The 20,090-nt window shown below is 41.9% G+C and overlaps 3 protein-coding genes across 3 annotated transcripts in view; 1 reads left to right on the forward strand and 2 right to left on the reverse strand.

Moving 5' to 3' along the window:
* LOC306711506 (12-(S)-hydroxy-5,8,10,14-eicosatetraenoic acid receptor-like) lies at positions 1 to 4,910 on the reverse strand (the record flags this gene model as incomplete). The annotated part of the gene is made up of 3 exons (XM_079180478.1): positions 1 to 1,480; positions 3,071 to 3,476; positions 4,747 to 4,910. 3 exons carry the CDS (start codon positions 4,908 to 4,910, stop codon positions 995 to 997), a joined length of 1,056 nt encoding a protein of 351 aa, XP_079036604.1. The 3' UTR covers positions 1 to 994.
* LOC306711649 (uncharacterized protein) overlaps positions 4,897 to 20,090 on the forward strand; it is a 23,747-nt gene continuing 8,553 nt past the window's right edge. The window contains exons 1-5 of the mRNA XM_079180665.1: positions 4,897 to 4,955; positions 7,958 to 8,025; positions 9,581 to 9,650; positions 19,305 to 19,431; positions 19,599 to 19,656. Coding sequence (XP_079036791.1) covers positions 7,963 to 8,025; positions 9,581 to 9,650; positions 19,305 to 19,431; positions 19,599 to 19,656 — 318 coding nt within the window. The 5' untranslated portion in view covers positions 4,897 to 4,955; positions 7,958 to 7,962. The remainder of the gene's footprint in view (positions 4,956 to 7,957; positions 8,026 to 9,580; positions 9,651 to 19,304; positions 19,432 to 19,598; positions 19,657 to 20,090) is intronic.
* On the reverse strand, positions 11,570 to 16,239 carry gpr31 (G protein-coupled receptor 31). Its single transcript, XM_079180655.1, has 2 exons — positions 15,213 to 16,239; positions 11,570 to 14,525 (listed from the first exon to the last, which is right to left on the reverse strand). The coding sequence occupies exons 1-2, from the start codon at positions 15,768 to 15,770 to the stop codon at positions 14,061 to 14,063; spliced, it is 1,023 nt and encodes a 340-aa protein (XP_079036781.1). The 5' UTR covers positions 15,771 to 16,239; the 3' UTR covers positions 11,570 to 14,060.

Below are 20,090 nucleotides of genomic sequence, written 5' to 3' on the forward strand. Positions count from 1 at the left end.
GAGTGAGGAATGTTTAAATCCGCCTTCTAGGTTTCTGCAGTCCACTCAGGTTTGAGATGTTAGTAGTGGTCGTTTCACATCATTTATAACCTGCTTTTAAAGAAAAAGGGGGGTGTAGACGGCCTGTTTTACCCTGATCATACATAATTACAGTAGTACATGGGAAGTGAAAATGCACCAATAAGAAATAAATCCCAACAGATATTGGACATCTTCATATACATCTTTGAGAAAAACAATAATGTTGCACTGAGGGTGAACCCCAGCGAGGGCCGGTACGGCTGGTTTCAGGTACTGATGATGAACGCAGAGATAGAGAGCTTCCTGAGTGCCCACACAGTATGTACTGTATGGTATTTGCAGTACGTATGCAGTGAAATGCAATCGCAAGGGAAATGTATCATCTTAACACAACAAATATAAAAATATATATCTAAATATAAAACGTGCAGCTGGGGAAAAAAAAAAAGTTCACATCTTACTCATTGTCTTATATCCGTATAAATCGTATTGAATTTGACTGTAGATCAGGCGGCAGCCGCACAGTGTGAAGCCGTGTGAATGTCGGTCAAGCGTCAATACGGATTTCACGTTGAAAGAAAAATTATTCGTTCTCAAATTGTCTCTTCAGCTCCAGTAGGAGGTCATCAAGGGTTACAGCAAAGAAAAGCATCGGCAGTGTGCGTGAGTGGAGCTGCTTGGCCCTAAACACGGCTCCAGATAAACCCATGGCCACATGCTGATTTTAGATAGAAGATGGGTTGATCAGATCATGGCTGTGTCAGGCAGCATCCGCCTCCGCTGTGTTTTCAGCCTTTGTGTAAATTCGGCAGAATTGCTTTACTTGACGTTTTTTCTGAGAAAATGTTAATGATCTGCCGGCGTAGCTTGTGTGGAGGGACCAGTGGTTATGCTATCTGTGCAACTGAGATGTAATGTTGATTAAACACCTTGGACACAACTTTCACTGCAGTTTAATAAGAGAGTGAAAATATCATTTCGCTAAAATCGGCAAAGAAACTTCTCTAATTCCAGAAGTCGCCGCCGTCGTCGTCGTTGTTGTTGTAGTTGTTGTTGTTCCCAAGCCAAAGTCAGTATTTAGCAGTCTGTTCCGGAGAAACGCGGGACAGAAGGTGGATATGTAGGCGTCTTTAAACCCGGAGTTGCAGAAGCAGTATACCAGCGGGTCCAGCAGGCAGTCGATGTAAGACAGAACCATGAGGCTGTCGTAGACCTGAACCACCGCATCTTCCGCGGTCTCCCAAGCTTTATTAAGCCGGACGCTCAGCAGCACCGCTCTGGCAATAGTGCTGGGCAGGAAGCAGACGGAGAAGACGACGACGACGGACATGACCACGCACACGGCTCTCCTCAGTTTGGTCTTCTCCCCCACCGTCTTCCTCCGCAGCCGGTTGACGATGCGCACCGTGCAGTAGACGAGGACGACGAAGGGCACGATGATCTGGCCGAAGTAGACGATCTTAAAAGAAAAAAAAGAAAAAGAAATGAAAGGCCTGTCTCTGCAGGCAGTCGGCAGAGTTCACCATCCGTACCCCTCAATCAAAGATCGTTTTTGCCGGGTGCTGAGGTTTCTGACTCATTTCTAAATTCAACGTCTCAGCAGTCGTACTCATCCAAAGCTCTTGTCCTCACTTGTCTTGTTTTGTCTGTGAAGCAGCCCAAAACACAAAGATATCAAGTTTTCCATCAACCAGCAAACATTCACGTTTGGGTGAGGATCTCAGGTCTTCTTATCAGTTCTTTGACTAACCACATAACATTGAACATGTCCAGAGTTTAAGATGCTGTGATGGCTTTGTTTAGGGAACTAGGGCAATTAGATCAACTATTAAAGCGAATCAACTGTAATGACTGTCAGGAAGTCTGTGCGTGATGGTATGAGGTGGTGTAAATAACTGGAGTTCTTATTATTGTTGACAGCGGTTAGCTTTGGCAAGGTTGGCAAACGTCGGGTGTATTGGGCAATTGTAATTATTAAAGCCTTTTTGGTTTCCGAGCCCATTTTACAACTCTGCTAATGCAAAGTCTTTTACCTGTTTAAAAAAACAGGTAAAACATGTGACAAAGGTCTTAAAGTGTAATCTCATACATTTTAGATATATAAGACACTGTCTAAGCATGCGGGCTGCAAAATTGTATTTTAATGCAATGATGGTCCCCCATCTGACCTACTGCTTAATAACCAGCTGGGCACAAGCCAGCAGCACAACATTCAAATCTATTCATATTCTCCATAAACAAGCCCTAAAAACATGTGATTAAAAAAAACCAAAAGTCACCATCACTGCAATATTCTCACCAAGCCCCATATCCTGAGTTGGGAGAACCTCATTAAATTCACTGATGTGTGTCTGTTTTTAAAAAAATGTGACATGGAATGGCCCCGCCTCTGCTTAGTGACTTTATCAGACAAAGCCCTCAAAGCAGCAGACTCACTAGATCTGCCTCAGGAGGTGATTGTGTCATTTCACATAGGTCGAGCTCGTTTAGCAAATCTGCATTCCCTGTGAAGGCAGCTCACTCGTGGAATGCTCTGTCGTGACACATACGCGCACAAAACACGTACAAAACATTCAAGCATAGCCTTAAGGAATGGCTTGTTGCCAAGCAAGCATGCAAGCATTGATGTGCTCTCTGTCCTGCCTGCTTGTTTCGCCTATATGTGCATTTGTCTTGTTCAGTGTTGCTATTTCCCATTTTTTGATGTGTATGTTATGTGCTTCAGTGTTATACTGTATATGTGCTTGTACTGCATGCTGCAGCCTGTTATGTCTGCTCTGCTCTAATGGCGTACACTTTTCTTTTGCTGTGTATTGGTTTTGTCTGTACTATTGCTGTCCGTGTGTCTATGAATTTCAATTCCGTTGCCGTTTGATATTTTGTTATTTTAGGCTGCCTTGAAACATCTGGCCGGGGACTGCAGATGGAAATTAGCCTCTCTGGCTAACTCTGGCTCACTTACAGTTCTACTGTTGATTGGTGTGCATTGTCCCTGCAAAATAAATAAACAAACAAACTAAAGAAACCAACAACAAACTAAAAAGCACACCTCTCTGAATGTGTCCGTCACGTCGTGATAACGGGTCTCGTACTGGCGGCCGTGGCTGTTGCAGCACTCGAAGGTCTCGACCATCGTGGGGATGGTGAGGGTCAGCAAGAGGAGCCAGATGACGATGGAGACAAGGGGGGATTTCTTCAACACTTTGACGAAATTCCTCCTCCCGAGATGCACCACGTTGAAGTAGCGGTCGATGGACAGGGTGATGAGGAAGGCGATGCTGGCGCCGCGGTTGAGAAACAGCATGAAGAGCATCGTCTTGCACAGCGCTTTGTTGGGGCTGCGCCGTTGGCCCTGGTGGTAGTGGTAGGCCTTGGCAGGAAGACAGGCCACCAGCAGGAAGTCGGCAACCACGATGTTGAACAGGAAGATGCTTTTGTTCTTCCAGAACTTGAACCTAAAGGGGAAAGCCGTCGACAAAGCAGTTAGTCACTTCACTGCTAGGACGTTCGCTCTGGATCGAGAATAAACACAGCAGAGAAGGAAGCCTATGACGCTGATTCCGTCTTTATATTTTATCCTTAACATCTACAGAATCTCAAACTGCTTAATATTCAAGATGGGATGACTGAAGGAGGATCCACTGGTCAAAAGGAGATCTCTATCGACACATTTCTTAGTATCTCATAATTGCGGCTGCTTTTCTTTTCACAGTGTATATTTCAGTGGTGGTAATGTACATCGTTGCCAAAGACAACACTGAGTCTTTTCACACAGTTCTGTCTGCTGGAAGACTTTCCAGTTCTGTCAGAGATAATCTATATCCACAGTACAGGTTGTTACGCATTCAACACTTTATCTCAAGATCAGCACACCCAGCTCGTCTGGTTTGAAATGCACTCTGTGAAAAGTGAAGTCAACAGGCGTGAATATGGTTTGGTTCTTAAGTGATTTTATTTAAAACCGCTAAACGTTTTCCATTTCAAATTTGCAATGTGGTTTCAAATCACTGCATTAAAAAAAAAAAAAACTTTTTTTAAAATGAGGTGCACAAATCCTATAGAACTTACAAGGACCCACTTTAGGTATGCAGAGATTTTTTTTCTAAAGATCATTTCAGCGTTTTTCATTGCGGAAATGGACTGAGAATCCAAACAGGATGTGGCTGCTGTCCCTCTCATCTTCTGATAATCACTAACATGTCATGAAGCAGTGGTATTAAACTTGAATCAGAGCATTCATTGAATCAAGACAAAACGTGCAGGGTTCGAATTGTTACTTGCCGCTATATAAATCGTTTTATTTATTGGTGGTTATCTAATAACAGCGAAGACTTAAGTTAATTGTCATTTTCTATCTGCCCTGCTCTCACATTTGAGATGTGAGTTTCGCCCACATCCTCTCTAACGCCACCCAACTGAACCCTTGTTTCCAGGATAATAGCCTGATTTGGCAGGTATCCTAAGTACCAATAGCAGTAGTAGGTCAAAGTCACCTGGACTCATTGACTTTCTTGTGGTTTGATTCACTCAACGAGGTTATTAAATGCCTGGAAATTTCCACTGGCTGATGAATCATTCATCAAGTTCAAGTTTTTAGCTAACTTGAAACTTTCCCCCTCTCCGAGGGCTCTACCTCACTTCTCACTCCCTCGTCCGCATTCATGCTTGAGTACTTTCTGAAAAAAGTTGAAACGGCAGTGATAGCCAGATTGTGTGTCCTCATACCTGAAGATGAAGACGTAGAGGACCGACAGGTTGAGAGGCAGGCCCAGCACGAACTCTCCAATCATCAGCCAGGAGAGGGTTTCGTATGTGACCTGATTAGGTACTGTGCAGTTGTCAGCCTTTGGCACCGTAGACATGTTTGCTCGGATGGACGTAAGCGGCATTGAAGCGGCACTATTTCTGCAGCAGTAGAAGATAATGCAGTCAAGGTAATACCAAAGCAATGGGAAGAAGTTTTTCCAGGCAGGTTAAAATCCTCGTGCACCGATCCCCCTTCTCACTGTGATCCGTCAAAGTGAACAGTCCCCTCCCGAGAGCCTCACAGTGATTCTAGAGCTCTAACACAACTCGGGCCGGCTGTGCCAAAACATGTTGAGGAAACGCGCACCGTAAACAAAGCTTGAGCTGAAAAAGAAAAGTACTGAATGCAGAGTGGAGAAAACCCTCTGTCCCTCTGCGTCTGTAAGCCCTTTTTATGTGAGAGGCTGCTGCAGATCCTTCAGAGAGGAGGAATTTTTTTTCAGTCAGCTGGAGGTGTGGTTTGTAGACATGGTGCTTAACTTAATGAGATGCGTGGAGTGGAAGACAGCTTTTCACCTTTTTAAAACGCTTTAAGAGCGTTGGCATTTCGATTTGATAGTGATAGTGACGTGCCCTTTACAGTTTCTGTATTACACACTAAGTGGTGACTGGAAACCCAACCGTTCAAGGTTTTTCCAGGGCTTGTGAAATTCCTCAGGTGGCTGTCGATGCCCAACCATCATGTCTGCACATGTCTTGCTTTATTCTTGGGGAAGGTGACATAACGTCTTTACGGACAATATCAACTATGTTGTAGATCCAGACGGGGGGTGGGGGACACACACACTTTCCGAATGTCTAACTGGAAGAGCCTTGTGGGCATGGATGATGGTAGAATGATGCTGTGATTAAAGTCATTTTGTCCTCGGCCACATCCTCTTTCAAAGCAGATTGGCAAACAAGGGTGAAGTGATGTCTCAACCCACCTCGGTGTTGTCGGTTTCTCTAGTTTGTCGTTAAGAAGCCTTTTACACCTTTGCCAAGCAAGTTTTATTTACACAGCCCAATATCACAAATTTGCCTCAAGGAGCTTTACGTTCTGCACATTATTTGACACCTTCTGTCCTGAGTAACCCTCACTTCAGAAAGGATAGCCTTGCTAAACAACAAACAACAAAATAATCCTTTTAACAGGGAAGAAGAGACGAGGTCTCTCTCTCTCTCTCTCTCTCTCGCTCTCTCTCTCTCTCTCTCTGGATGGACGTGCAATAGATGCCATGTGTACAGAATAGACCCGCATCATAAAATGACAGTACAGACGATACAAATGAGACCAACTATACTTACAAGATGAAGAAAATGGATCTGGGAGGATTGTCAAGCAGCTTCCACTGTTCTCTTGTTCTCTGATCTCATCATGAGCTCTTCTGATCTTATTGCATTGAAGTCAAATATGAACTACTTTCACCAATAAAAAGCTACATACTATAATGCTTTAAAACTTTGACATGAAGTGCACTTACAATAAGACTTCACTTTCCTAAAAGGTAAGTCTGGTCCGGGACAGACTGAGACCGAGCGTGACAAAGTGTTATGTCTTCGTCACGCTCTGTCCTAGACGTGATGTAAAATTACTCAAAAAGAGCAATGTTGCAACAGAACACATGTCTAAACACGGCGAGTGCATTTAGACATTTGGTCTGTTGCACCTCCGACCACAACAGTGCATCCTTTTAATAGCCATTGCAACATTGCTTTTCTCCCACGGAAATGTTGTTTACCGCTCCTCCCTTGAAATGACGGGAGGATTCCATTTTACAATGATCCTGAAACCTATTTAAAGGTAGATACAAGAAACAATATAAAACAGTCCTCTTAAATTAGCTAAAGCAGTAATACAACACAGGATAGACATCTATGCATGGCAAGGAAAGTGTTACAGCAGCAAAAGGAAGTACAAAAACACGCAAAGTGTAGATAAGTGACCTCAAAGAAAAAAACCAATGTGTCATCTGATAATTGAAGACGTGCGCTCTTTTGTGGATCCATCTGCTTCACAAAAACGCATTAACAGTTGCTTAATAAAATAAAATAAAAAATAAATAAAATATAAAACACGTCTATTATTAAGTTGGGGGGATTTGTTTATTTTGTGGGCGTGGCGCAAACTAATTATAATTTCACAATAATACTCATTCACATCATGTTATTTAGAACAGAACGTGTTAAATTACCTACATCAGCTGTGAGCTTTTAAAATAATGCCCTATGGTTATTAACACATACTGCCGGTGAGCGGCAGCGCAGCCGGACTGCTCCTGTATGTACCCTTTTAACTGACACACACACACAGACACACACACACACAGACACACACACACACACACACACACACACACACACACACACACGCACGCACGCACGCACGCACGCACGCACGCACGCACGCACGCACGCACGCACGCACGCACGCACGCACGCACGCACACACACGCACGCGCACACGCGCGCACACACACACACACATTGAGTCATGCATCTTGAGAATTAGTTTTGTTTACATTCCAGAGCATCTAGATACGGTGCTTTGTGGGATGAAATATATGCTTTACACATTGCTCACAATATTACACAGACTGTGTGCTTGCGCAACAGGGTGCCGAAAGACTGATTGGTCCATGTTGACAGGAGAACCGTGCAGACTCATGCGTTATGTACATGCATAACATGCACACAGAGCTATCAGTGCCCCATATCAATGAGGGGGAAAAAATTAGGCCTACTTCTCTTATTCATGTATGCCGTTGTGATTTCCTGCACAAGGTCTTTTCATGCATCACGTCTCAGTAATAATCCACTGACATGGGACATCTTGTTCATTCCTTTTTTTTTTTTAAAGCACCAGTAATGATGGCAACAGTATACAGACACTCAGTTGTTTACTTTGTCTCCACTTAAGAGCGCGGCGTTCTGGAAGACACGTCTCTTAAATGTATTATAATCAGTATGAGCGTAAATGCCAAGAAGCATTTTCTTGGCCAGTGGTTCAGACTCGGCTTGTGTTTCCTCCCACACACACACACACACACACACACACACACGCACCATCTCTTAGATATTTAATTTCTCATTTCACTTTCTAATCTGCTTCGTTCTCTCCGTTCATCTCCTGCCTCCGTCTCCCTTAAAGATCTGATGTTTCCTGCCTTTGTGCCGTTGCGGTGGATCGGTTTGCAGCCTGTACTGATCTCTGAGAAGGTAGGTACTCTACAGCCGCTAAGGTACTTCATTTGAGTACTTGATCAGGACCCATTTGTGTGTCAACTTTCTACGTTTTACTGAAAATCGGTTGGAAGGAAAGTTAGGTCCAAACAACCATTTTTAAGCCATATGCTAATGAGCTTTGAGACATTTTTGAGTGAATGTGCATGTGAAGCGAGCTGTTTTATTTGAACTTTTACATAATATATAATATATTTTAGAGTGGTTTTGCATTAAAGCACCATTAATCAATATGGTTTCACTCATAGTGATTTCTTTATTACATTTTTTATTGTTTTGCACATTCACTCAATGCTTCTCTCTCACCTCAGCCTGTTTCCACAGCAAGCTCTGATAAACCCACTGTGTACTGCATAGCCAACACCAAAGCAGCAGACAGAAAGAGTTTAAAGGGACAGTTTGAATGTTTTGAAGTGGGGTTGTGTGAGGCACGTAGTCCCTGTATTAGCTGTAGTGGATGAGACAGACGGGAGTACCAGCAAGGAAACTAAGCGATGTACTGCTGTGGACCAGGCAGCAGCAAAACACATGTTAGACAAAGAAACAACATCACTGTGAACTATCTGTGCTCTCTTTATAACAACAAGACTACTTTGACTAAAAACTGTAATTTGACCTCGCAGAACACGGGAGTAGCTGGACTCGCTGCCTCGGATTAGTTACTCTGTTATTGTTACTGTGGGAATAATGGTGTTTTAAAGCGTTAGACCGGATTCAACAAAGTCACTCAATAACACAAACAAACTGAGCGATTGAGGCAGCGATAGACCGGCAACTCTAGTATTCTTCGAGGTTGCTGTTTTTTTTTGGGGGGGGGGGGGGGGGGGGGGGGGTTTGTCCGGTGGCTTTGGAGAGAGCCTCGATGGATATATCGGCTTCATTGCTTTGGTACTCCAGCCTGTTTCTACAAACCGAGTGCATGTCGACCGCCATCTGCTGTCGGTGATACACTGACAATGGATAAGCACCTCATACAATCCCACTTCAAGACACCCAAACTATCCCTTTAAGAAGCCAGATATGTGTGTAATAGTTGGTGAGGACCAAACCAGGAGGCGATTACATGTATTGGTTGGGTGGCGGCCAGCTTTAATAAAGATTTCATAAAGTAGTGAACTTGAACCAGATGCTCCACTGAGAGTTCTTAAATATGTGTGTTTTCCTTCAGAACAAGCTCAAATTCCTTTCTGTTTCAACAACAGGCCTGGAAATATTAGGGGAAACACTTTACAAATATGGGTGATGGAAAACAAATGTTATGCTTGCAGGATCAGATAACGTGCGTTTTTTTGTGTATTAGTCATCTGATCTAGTTTTGAAGATGCATCATGGTTTATATTGCAGTATAAGGTCAACATCCATTTATATGTGGACCACATTTAAGATGGGAATTATGCTGGAAACACCTGCCATTTATAATTTAAAAAAAGTGTTACGCAGAGTTCCTATGTATTAGCTCTGCTAATTCTATCACACCTATCTGAGACGTCTCATTATGTCTTCTTTTTCTCCTCTTTGTGTGGCCCCACAGTTTCCAGTTTTCCCAGTGTCACCTCCTCCATGGCCTGAGGATCACCCTGTCTCCACATGTCCCAGCCAGGGTAAGAACCAGCTACTGCCTGCTGAGAACCATATCAACACACTACGTCTCTATTCACACCGGCCAAACAAGCCATCTTATCTGACCCAGTTTTCATATTAACGAGTAGAGAGTAGTGTTATGAGTAGGATTTGAAAAGTTCAGACGTTGGCGACTTGAAAAAGACTCAAAATGTAAGTTACTAAATGTTCAATCGGATATGCTTCATGACTAGTTTAGTGGTTTTACTTTAAAATACTTCAAAATGTTTTTTTGCATTTCACTATGACCACTATGACACCTGGTTTATCGCCTGCTGCTGTTTATTTATTTTACCAGAACGCAAATTTGATGTTGCCCGTGAAGTAGCGACAATTAGTCTTCGTTATCATTCTGTCTGTTAATGTATGATTTATGGCTGTTACTTACATAGAAAACAAATCATATGAATACATTTTAAGGCTCAAAACACCATGTTACTACATGCTTTACCTGATATGAGATAGATTATAAGGATGCTGGAAGTATCACAATTGGAATTGTGTGTGTGTGTGTGTGTGTGTGTGTGTGTGTGTGTGTGTGTGTGTGTGTGTGTGTGTGTGTGTGTGTGTGTGTGTGTGTGTGTGTGTACATATATACTGTATATTAAGAAAATAAGTGCTAGGGCAACTAAATAAGTGCTAGGGCAACTTATTTTCTTAATATATAGTATATATATATATACTATATATTAAGAAAATAAGTGCGCAAGTTAACGCGATATTACAGCAGTTCTTTTAATTTATTAAGCAGACATTTTTAACACAAGAACCAGGCAGCCAGCGGTGAACAGCTGTGTTTGTGTGACGTCTCTTCCTCTTCCTTCTGCTGCTGCTGTTCCCCCTCCCCCCCGTCCGGAACCCCCCTGCACTCCGTCACCGTCGGTCCCTCCTGTCTCACGCACACACACGCGCGCACGCGATCGTCTCGTTACAGGATCATACGTGACAATATCATAATACATATTGTCGTGTTTTTAAATGAACATATAAGCACGTGAGAACAAACTGCTCTTAACTGCAACTCTTTATTCGCATAACCTCCACATGCTGCACGTTACTGCCACGGTGCAGACTCCCTCCAGGTTCTCTTGCTTCACCTACATCCCCCTGGGTCCTAGGTCCCTCCAGGTACAGCTTCTTATCACCCTCTATGTACCAACGTACATTTATAACAAATGCCACATGTATTACGGTAATCAGCGTTGCATATGTGACTGACTAAAATACCAAAAAAAGCAAAAAATAAATGATTAATTTAAAGTTTTTAAAGTGGTTTTGTTTGGAATATGTATAATAAGCACATCATTTATTTATCGCTTCTGAGAATTTAACAAACATTAAAAAAAAGGAAAAAAACATGACGTAGATAGGTTTGCCGTTTTCAAGGTATATATTTCAAATTGCATCTATTACACACAAAGTTGTAAACGCCGGCTGAATATATATTATCCGAATCATTATAACTGTATTATAACTGCTACTGTGTAAAGGGAGTACTGCTGTTAAAAATAACCTTATTTGTTTAAAGTGTTTGCAAACCAAATGTTATTGCACTTTTTTGCACATACTGCTATACGAACAAAAGTGCAAATGAAAATTCAACTCAACATTTGTGATCTTTAAGACTGAAGTCAGCCACTTGTTCCTGAGACTGTTAGCTTTTCAGGCACAATAGTGCTGATAATCAGAACCACACCCACTCTTTATGCCAGCACAGCAGTTTTTAAGATTGCTTAAGTGCATATTGACTCATATCCGGACTTCATGGGGATGTTTGTGTGATGGCGGAGTGATGCTGTTGCATGATAAAACTTGATATGATTTCTAGATATTTCAAGTTTCATATCAACCTCATTTTCCGACCAGAAGGATCTGTCTGCAGAAATGTACTATAAAAAAATGAAGATTAAAAAAACATTTATTTATACATTCACATATTACAGCAGTAGTAAAAACACATACAAGACAAGTATTTACACAATGCCGCCTATCAAACGGAGTCATAAAATGTGATCCCTGCTCTTTTAAACTTTTCTGTTACCAAAATGACAAACATTCTTACTGACAACGTCACTTAAATGAGTGATAGTTAGGGGTATGATATTTATATTATAATAATACAAAATAACTTATAATATATCCGGAACACATTATGTAAATACCATATATATATATATATATATATATGTATATAATAATCATCAGAATTCAGAAGATGTTTGTCAAATCAATAACTCCTTCTATTACACTGAATCTGTGTTATGGGGCGATGAAACCTGAAATTAATTTAGCATTTTGAGTAGCCATATAATAGCATTTAGCTGCATAATACAGCTGCAATAATGCTGCTTTCATGTCAGGACGATTTGTCAGTAAATGTTTGCCCCAACAAAACCTGAATCTGAAATGTTTGTATACATTTAGATGCTTTAAATGAACTCCAGCATGCATTTCTCACTTTGTAGATGTCGGTGATTAAAATGTTTTAGTTTTACAAATGGGTGACAGCAGATGAGAGATATTGGAGCCCACTAATAAAGGTCACGTCCTACTTGCAGTTGTGCCTCTTTGGTGCATTTGAAGACCTACATGATCAAGGTGGATACACAATTAAAAGCAAGAATAAAGCCAATGGGCCAAAGAACCCATTACATTTTTTAGCAGATTGGCCTTTGCAGAGCTCTGCGCTCTCGGAGTGCTCCTGTAGTTTTTAATCAAGTAACCACATAAATAACGTTATTTTAATCTACTTTAAAGTTGTGGAGCTGGGGATCTTCCACCAGGACTAGCCGCTTTTTTTTTCTCCCTCAAACCAAACGGGGGTTTTCCTCGGTTGTGTTCCCAGTTGATTAATCAGATGTTATGATAAATTCAACGTGACAAGGAAATTGCTTAACATCCCACTGCACAAATGTATCATTGTATTCTTGCAGCATTTCACCAATTCAAACAATGCTGTGATGAATAACAAGTCACGACTTTTATGATACACAATGAGGCATCTTTAACACACGGATGAGTCTTAAATGAGCCTATTTATAGCCCGACAGTGATCAACAGACATGCCCCCCCTCACTGCGCTGTTACTGTTGATGATATCATCAAGGTGGGTCCAGATGACTTATACATGCTCAATGGAATTCATGGGAATACATCTGGGTAAAGTCTTTTTTTTAATCTGGTTCAAGGCATGATTCAGGATTAATATTGTAAGGGAAATTCTACATTGTTGAGGCATGTCCTCTGGTGCGCTGGATTCATGTTTGTCAAAGTGGGTTCTTCAAACCACAAGACAAGAAAATGATCCCGGACAGAAAATATGTGCAGCACTCAACATTAACCATCGACTTCCTGTATGGGCCTTAAGGGTTAAGTCTCGTGTATTAGGGGACTGACCATAGCAAAATATGAATCTATTTTGGAGTCAGTTACATGCACACATGTCATACCACTCCCCTCCTTAGTTCCCTTAGTTTGGAATTCCTCACCATTTACAGCTTCATAAAAAATGTATTTGACACAATTTCACAACACTTTCGGGTGACATGGTTGTATTTATTGAGCCTTAACTGATGGCATTAAACAATAATACCTGTTTAGTGTGAGGCTTAGATAAAGGTTGTGTAAAACAGATAAGATTCCTGTTCTTTTCTTTGCCCGCCTCCAACAGTTGAAAGGATTTTTCCATGGTCATAACTAACTCGCTGTCCAAGACAAAAAGAAAAACAGATGTGCGTACTTTGGCCCGAGGGGCACTCCCATTTAAAAAAAGAGAAAAGTTTCACTAAATACAATCCACCAACATGAATATATTCTAGACTATCAGGAGACGATTTGACCTGTTGAGTCACCACTACAGTATATGTACAATGCCCTGGAACACGTGACTGGAAGAACCAGATCTTCCTATTTACACATGTACCTATAAATACAAATATATATATATATTTTTATTTAGAGGTACAATCTGGAAGCTCTCCGTTTTGTTCTCTTTAGTTCACCTATGGGGATAAGCGGTATAGTTGCAGGTGTTGTTTTGGATCTCAATTCCCAGAAATCCAAACAGCGTCGGGATTTCCAGGAGAATGTCAGTTTGAAATCCTGCAAATGCAACCTCTTTTTTTCATCAGTTACCAATGTGTTGCCTCACTCGGCGATGGATAGTGACTTACCTGCCTTGTATTTAAATGAAAATCGTCGAGATTATTACTTTAAGAGTCAATAGAAAATACAAAGTCAAATAACAACTGTACGTCTTGTCTTCATGGCGCCTTCAGAGTCCCTTTTCAAAAAGTAAAAACACGTTCGGTGGCACACTGTCAGTCTCAGGTTGGATCCTTTTGGATCGCACAGGTGTCACCCCGCAGAGAAACAGCCTCGGCTTTCCCATTTCAGATGACATTATTAGTGCTCCGAGTTTGCGGCGTGTTTCCCGTTGAGCTCTCCGGCATCACTTGATCGCCTTTCAGTAAGAACGGGAAATAAGTGGAGAGGTAAAGACCTTTAAACTTGGTGCTGCAGAAGCAGTAGATCAGCGGGTCCAGCAGACAGTCCAAGTAGGAGAGGACCATGAGGCCGTCAAAGGCCGCGGCAGCTTTCGCCTGCGAGGTTTTAGACCACAGTTCGACCCGGGAGACCAGCAGAACCACCCTGGCTATGGTGCAGGGGAGGAAGCAGAAGGAGAAGACCACCATGACGGAGGTCACCAGGAACACTGCTCTCCTCAGCTTGGTCCTGTCCCCGACGGTCTTTTTCCTGAGCCGGTTGACGATGTGCACCGTGCAGTAGACCAGGATGAAGAAGGGGATGACGATCTGGGAAAAGAAGACCACTTCTCGCATACTGTCCACCAACTCCTACAAAATCAGAAGAAAGAGGATCATCTTTAATTTGTGATTCACGTCAACGACAAATTCTCACTCATGATTGGCCACTGTGTCCCCCAAAATGTGTATTTCAAAAACAGCAAGTAGGAAACTCTCAGGCGACCTGCCTCCAGCCAGCTGCTACTTTATTTAGGTTTTTGTAGTGAAAGGTGGAGGTGAAAAAGCGAGCGACAGGAATAAATTCAAACAACAAAGAGACAAAGGTTTTACTCAAAACTGTGTCACGCTGCACAACGTATTATTATAGGTTAAGCTCCACAGCAGAATATTCGGTAAGAAAAACTTAGAAACTTAGTTTCACTTTTGGTACTTTAAGTATAATTTTGATGCTAATACATTAGTACTTTTACTTCCAGGAAGATTTGTGAAGGCAGCACTTTTACTGATTTAAAAGAAGACTTTTACTCAAGTAAAATATCTGAATACCGCTCTCTGTTACTTCTGTTGTGTGGACACTGAGCTGCGCAAATCAGAGTGAAGTATCTATTGATGTGATGATATGAAAACGTGCTCACTCAGTGCTGCGGTCTTACATGCTCCCAACTGACAGCATGCAGAAACACATGCCATGACACGTACCCTTACAAGTTATCATTGGAAGACAGACGCGTAGCGACAAGTTAAAGCATATTACATGTTCAGAGTGGAAAACATTACCTCCACCGAAGAAGAGTTGGCTTTGTGGCTGTTGCAGCAGTCAAAGTTCTTAAGCATGGTCGGGATGGTTAGGGGCAGCAGGAGCAGCCAGATGACGATAGAGATCTGCGGAGACTTCTTCAGAGCTCTCAGGAGATTCTTGCGACCGGGGTGCACCACGTTGAAATACCGGTCGATGGAGGTCACCGTCAGGAAGGCAATGCTGGCCCCGCGGTTCAAAAACAACATGAAGAGCATTGCTTTGCACACTGTGTCGTTTGTGCTCCTCCTCTCCCCTATGATGAAGTTGTATGCCTTTATGGGCAAACAGATGAGCAGGAGAATGTCAGCCAGCACCAGGTTGAACAGAAAGATGTTGTTGGTGTTGGTTTTCCAGAATTTCAGCTTGAATATAAAGAGGTGGAGGACGGATGCGTTCAGAGGCAGGGCCAGGATCAAAATAATAATCATGACGGCCGCGTAGAATTTGTACAGATTAACGTAATCGGTCCCGCAGTCTTCATCAAGCACGTTAACAGGTGAAGAGGTGCTTGTCATTTGAGTAGTGAAAGAGGTCATGATTAAATCTGAATTAGAAGCCAGAACGAGCAAAGTGTTTTTCCCTTAAACTGACAAGGTAAAGACTTCACACATTAAGTCTCACCAGGGTAACACACACACACACACACACACACACACACACACACACACACACACACACACACACACACACACACACACACACACAAAAAGAAAAACCCGCCAAACAAGTTTCTTCACTGTCTTCAGCTTGAATCCTCTTTTATGTTTAAGATCCCTCTTTTAGTCCTCGTGTGTGTTTCTGTTGTCCGAAGTCATTCAGGTTGGACGGTGCTGGTTTGTGAGTGCCAGTATCAGGTCTGGAAGTGATCCTCCTAGTGTGCAGAGCAAATGCTTGACAGCTTCTTTGAGTTTGCCTTGCAGTTCAGCCCCATGCTCGTGGCTCCGCCTCTTCTGTAGCCCGAGGAGGTGAGTCACCAGCTGCTTTTCTACTGCGGGACCAGTGGGGCTGACAAGGAACAAATACCAGCCTGTAAGATTTAAAATAAAAGTATACCAAACTCTGTTTTTCTTAACAGGAAACCGATAAAACATCGAGCGAAGCACACGCGTGGCGAGGTTTCTTTTGTGATTAAATCAAAGTCTGCATGCCACGGTCAAGCCCCGACAAGCCCCGACAAGCCCCTGTGTGAAACCTCGAGCTGATATGACTTTAGACAGGCGGCAAATCAGTGGTGTGAAAAGAAACTGTTGCGGAATCATTTCATGTTCTTGCAAAACATACTGCTTTTTTGCTGGCACAAACTATGAGAATTTACCATTTTGCTACTCAGAGGGTTCAGTAAATCCCAGAAGCTATACTGAATTGACTTACTGTTTCTCATAAAGGACAAGTTTGAAGCTGCACATCTCGTCAGCAGATGCTAAAAATGCTTAAAAAACGGGGAGATATTCCGAGAAAGATTCCCCCTTAGAGTACGCAGATGTGGATCCCTGGGAATTGATGATGGATGTAAGTGTAGGCACGAGGAGATGGACATAGCGCAACTGCCAATGTCTTCTACTATGTAAGGAAAAGTAGACGAGGTTGCATGGAATGTCGCGTCCTAAGGGAGAAGGAGAAGGGGGGGTTAGTCCGAGGCCTCACACTCAACTCTGCATGCCTCGAACTTTGCATGCTTCAAGCTCCTTCTCGACTTCGGCTACAAGTTCAGGCATCTCGTTAGAGTCAAACAGGTTTTACAGACGTGACCTCTCTCCAAAATCATGATTTTAAAGCCGCACGTACACTAAAGACTAGACGCATGAAAAGTCATCAGCAGTTTTAAGTACCTATAAAATAACTCCGTTCAATGACATGAGAGAAATGTGACAGTTTTACTGCTTGGGAGGATTCATACAATAGTTGACTTTGATCTGGGAGATGAGATTTGTACTGAGCGACTGGAATGCTCGATTTAATTACATCTTGTCACGGCTTGCACCAACAGAGATTCATTTTTTCTACCTGATTAAATCAGGGTTTAGACTTGGATCACGTTGCACCGAACTATAAAAGTAGCTCAGAAAGAAGAAAGATTATATTCAAACAGTTTAGAATTCACTCTAAACCTAGATTCAATTTCTGCTGCACCGAAACGTTCTACTGTAATTTGAAATGTGATCCAGGTCTTACCCTTAAAGTTACACCTGAGGATTTAAGACTTTTAGAATGACTGTCTTTTTGAAAATGGATTGAGCAAAAGATCAAGTTCCAAGAAGAAAATTGAAAGACAGATTCAACCCAGTTAAGTTTATGATGCGGCTGAATTTCTCTCAAGAAACACGAAGATTCTCATTTTTTCCTTATTGTGTCAAGAGTTGTTTTCCTTACTGTGCTGTTCTCCGTTTTTTTTATCTTCCATTACTTTTTCATAGTGTTGCATTAACTCGGGCAAAACTTTTTTTCTCAAATTGGAGCTTCTCTGCCAAACCTTAATGAGTAACGTTAGGCTCACCAACTGACTTCATAACAAGCTTCTAGCAAACATTGCAACAGCTACATTGCGGTTACATCAATTCGGACAAACATTCATTCATCATTTTGGTTTAAACTTGGATTTACTAGACAGAGGTTAGTTTTGGATTTACTCATTTTAAACCTAGCTTTACTAAACTCTTGATTAGAACTAATCTGAGATTGAATTAATCCTTGTTGGTGGAACCCAGCGCTTAGACTTGACCTTGTCAGGTTCTGATCATTGACCTCCCTCCCTCTCCTGTACACATTCCTCCGACAATGATTTAATTGTGTATTGGGTTACTCAGTAAACTACGCAGTGGATCAAGGTATAATCAAAGCACAGCGGTCTGGTCAAGCCGCTGCTCAGTAGCACAGCGATACTCACTATCTACCTGGAGGATTAGTTTAGTGACTAGGATTGATAGTACGGCAATTTCAGGTTGTATCTGAACACCCTGTCCCTCATTATCTATCAAACTGGGAACACACACACACACAAATGGTTTATTAGTTACCTTGCTTATCATGAGAAGTTTGGATATTTTTGCAATGGATATTATGAAAAATAGAATTACTGTGACATTTTCTTCAATGTAGATCAACATGTCAACAAAGTGTATCCTTGTTACCACACGGCACAGAAATAGAAAAGACCATGATTAGAAAAAAGTTGGCTCGTAAGACGTAAAGTACCCTAATGATTACGTTCATATAGCGTTCTTCATCTTCACTCTGTCAATAAACAGCACACAGATAAGGTGACTGTTGTCGTTTTTTTGAAGAAATGTTAAAGTGGCAAGAGACAAGTTCTTTGCTTCATGATAAACGTTGCATTTTAAAGTTATTGTGAGGAACTTTTAACTGGTTATGAAAACATTCTCAATTCAAAACAATGAGGTCCATATGACCGACATAAACAAACGAGACCATCAGCAGGATTATTGTCTATTTCTATGTAGTTATTCTTAATGTCTGTCATCTGGTGCGATTCCCGGACCGCTCGGGGTAAACTGTCAGACCCTGCTGCTCTAAAATGAGAGGTTTTCCAAATGGAATCTGGTGCTCGGAAACACTACCGCTTTTATCTGCAGGGAACGCCAAAGTCAACACAAACAGAAAGTTCTTTGTATTAGCTCTAATTAAAATGTAATATTTCAAAGGTACATTTTATTTAGTTATTGAAATGAACAGTGATTATTAGCCTAGAGGAACGTGATCATGGCTCTTGAATCCAGCAGGACTCTGATAAGTGCAGCTTTGCAGCATCAGAAGCCGGTCAGACAGCTCAACAATCACACTAGTGTTCTCAGATTGTCACGCCCACTTGTGACTCCAGTAACACTCCCTGTAAAGTTGTACCTTCTGCTATAACTCATTCAGACTTTTTCTCACTGTCGTCCGTACTATCTCACAGCAGGCTGAAATGTTTGGCACTCATCCGGTCACATATTTTTGGGCTTCCAAGTGTGCACGCAGTGAAGCTTTTCCTTCTCCTCCTATCCTGCAGATTCACTCCTTTCTGATCTATCAGCATCATATACAGTACTGTGTACAAATTGTCTCCCACTCAGATGCATTTAGATCCAAAGAAGAGACGGCAGACCAGAGACACTTACCTACCCCCACAGAGGCCGACCAGACTGTAGACAAACACGGAGACCAGGACCCAGTCGGCCCCTCTGCTAACCCTGCAGACAGGTACTCAGACGGCTGCCCTACAGACTCGTAAACCCACTATATGGTAGAACATGTGTGCCACTTCTTTGTTACCTTAACTCTGCTTTGATATTATTTGGTATTTTCTTTTCCAAATGTCATTTGAAATGTTCTTTTTTCTGTCGGTGGGGACCAACGCTGATCTGCAGGGAGTGTGTGGAGGAGCAGCTGAAAGTGCATGAAGTCTCTGAGCCGAAGCAGCTGCAGGTATATTCCATAATAGCAGAGTATGTACAGTAGTACCCTGTAGTACCGCAGGACAAGTGGCAGATTAGACACCACTTGGATGACAAAAAACATATCAAATCACCAAACCTCAAATGCAAAGATGGATTACTGTCACAGAATAAAGTCGCATTGCTGTTCTTTAAATTTCTTGAGTGGTACTGAAAATATTCACCAATCTGTTGGATTAAACAAAAAAAGTCTTCACTTTTATTTCAACAAATATATCAGATTTTACAAGAATTTCACAGAGCTGGGACCGAATACAAATATGAATATGGAAATAAAACAATTCCGGTCACTTGTTTTCATTTCTTTATTGTGTCACTGTGTGTTCTATTGCTCTTTGAATCTCAATTATGTTAATTAAAGGAGAGGAAAACCAAACAAAATGATTCCAGGCAGCCCAAAAACAT

The sequence above is a fragment of the Pholis gunnellus genome (assembly GCF_910591455.1).
Source record: "Pholis gunnellus genome assembly, chromosome: 19".
Lineage (NCBI taxonomy): Eukaryota > Metazoa > Chordata > Actinopteri > Perciformes > Pholidae > Pholis > Pholis gunnellus.

Excerpts from the sequence above, each read along its gene's own strand:
- gpr31 (XM_079180655.1), bottom strand. The coding sequence starts at position 15,770 with ATGACCTCTTTCACTACTCAAATGACAAGCACCTCTTCACCTGTTAAC. Across the intron at positions 14,526-15,212 it reads CCAACTCTTCTTCGGTGGAG|GAGTTGGTGGACAGTATGCG; the intron begins GTAATGTTTTCC and ends CTGATTTTGTAG.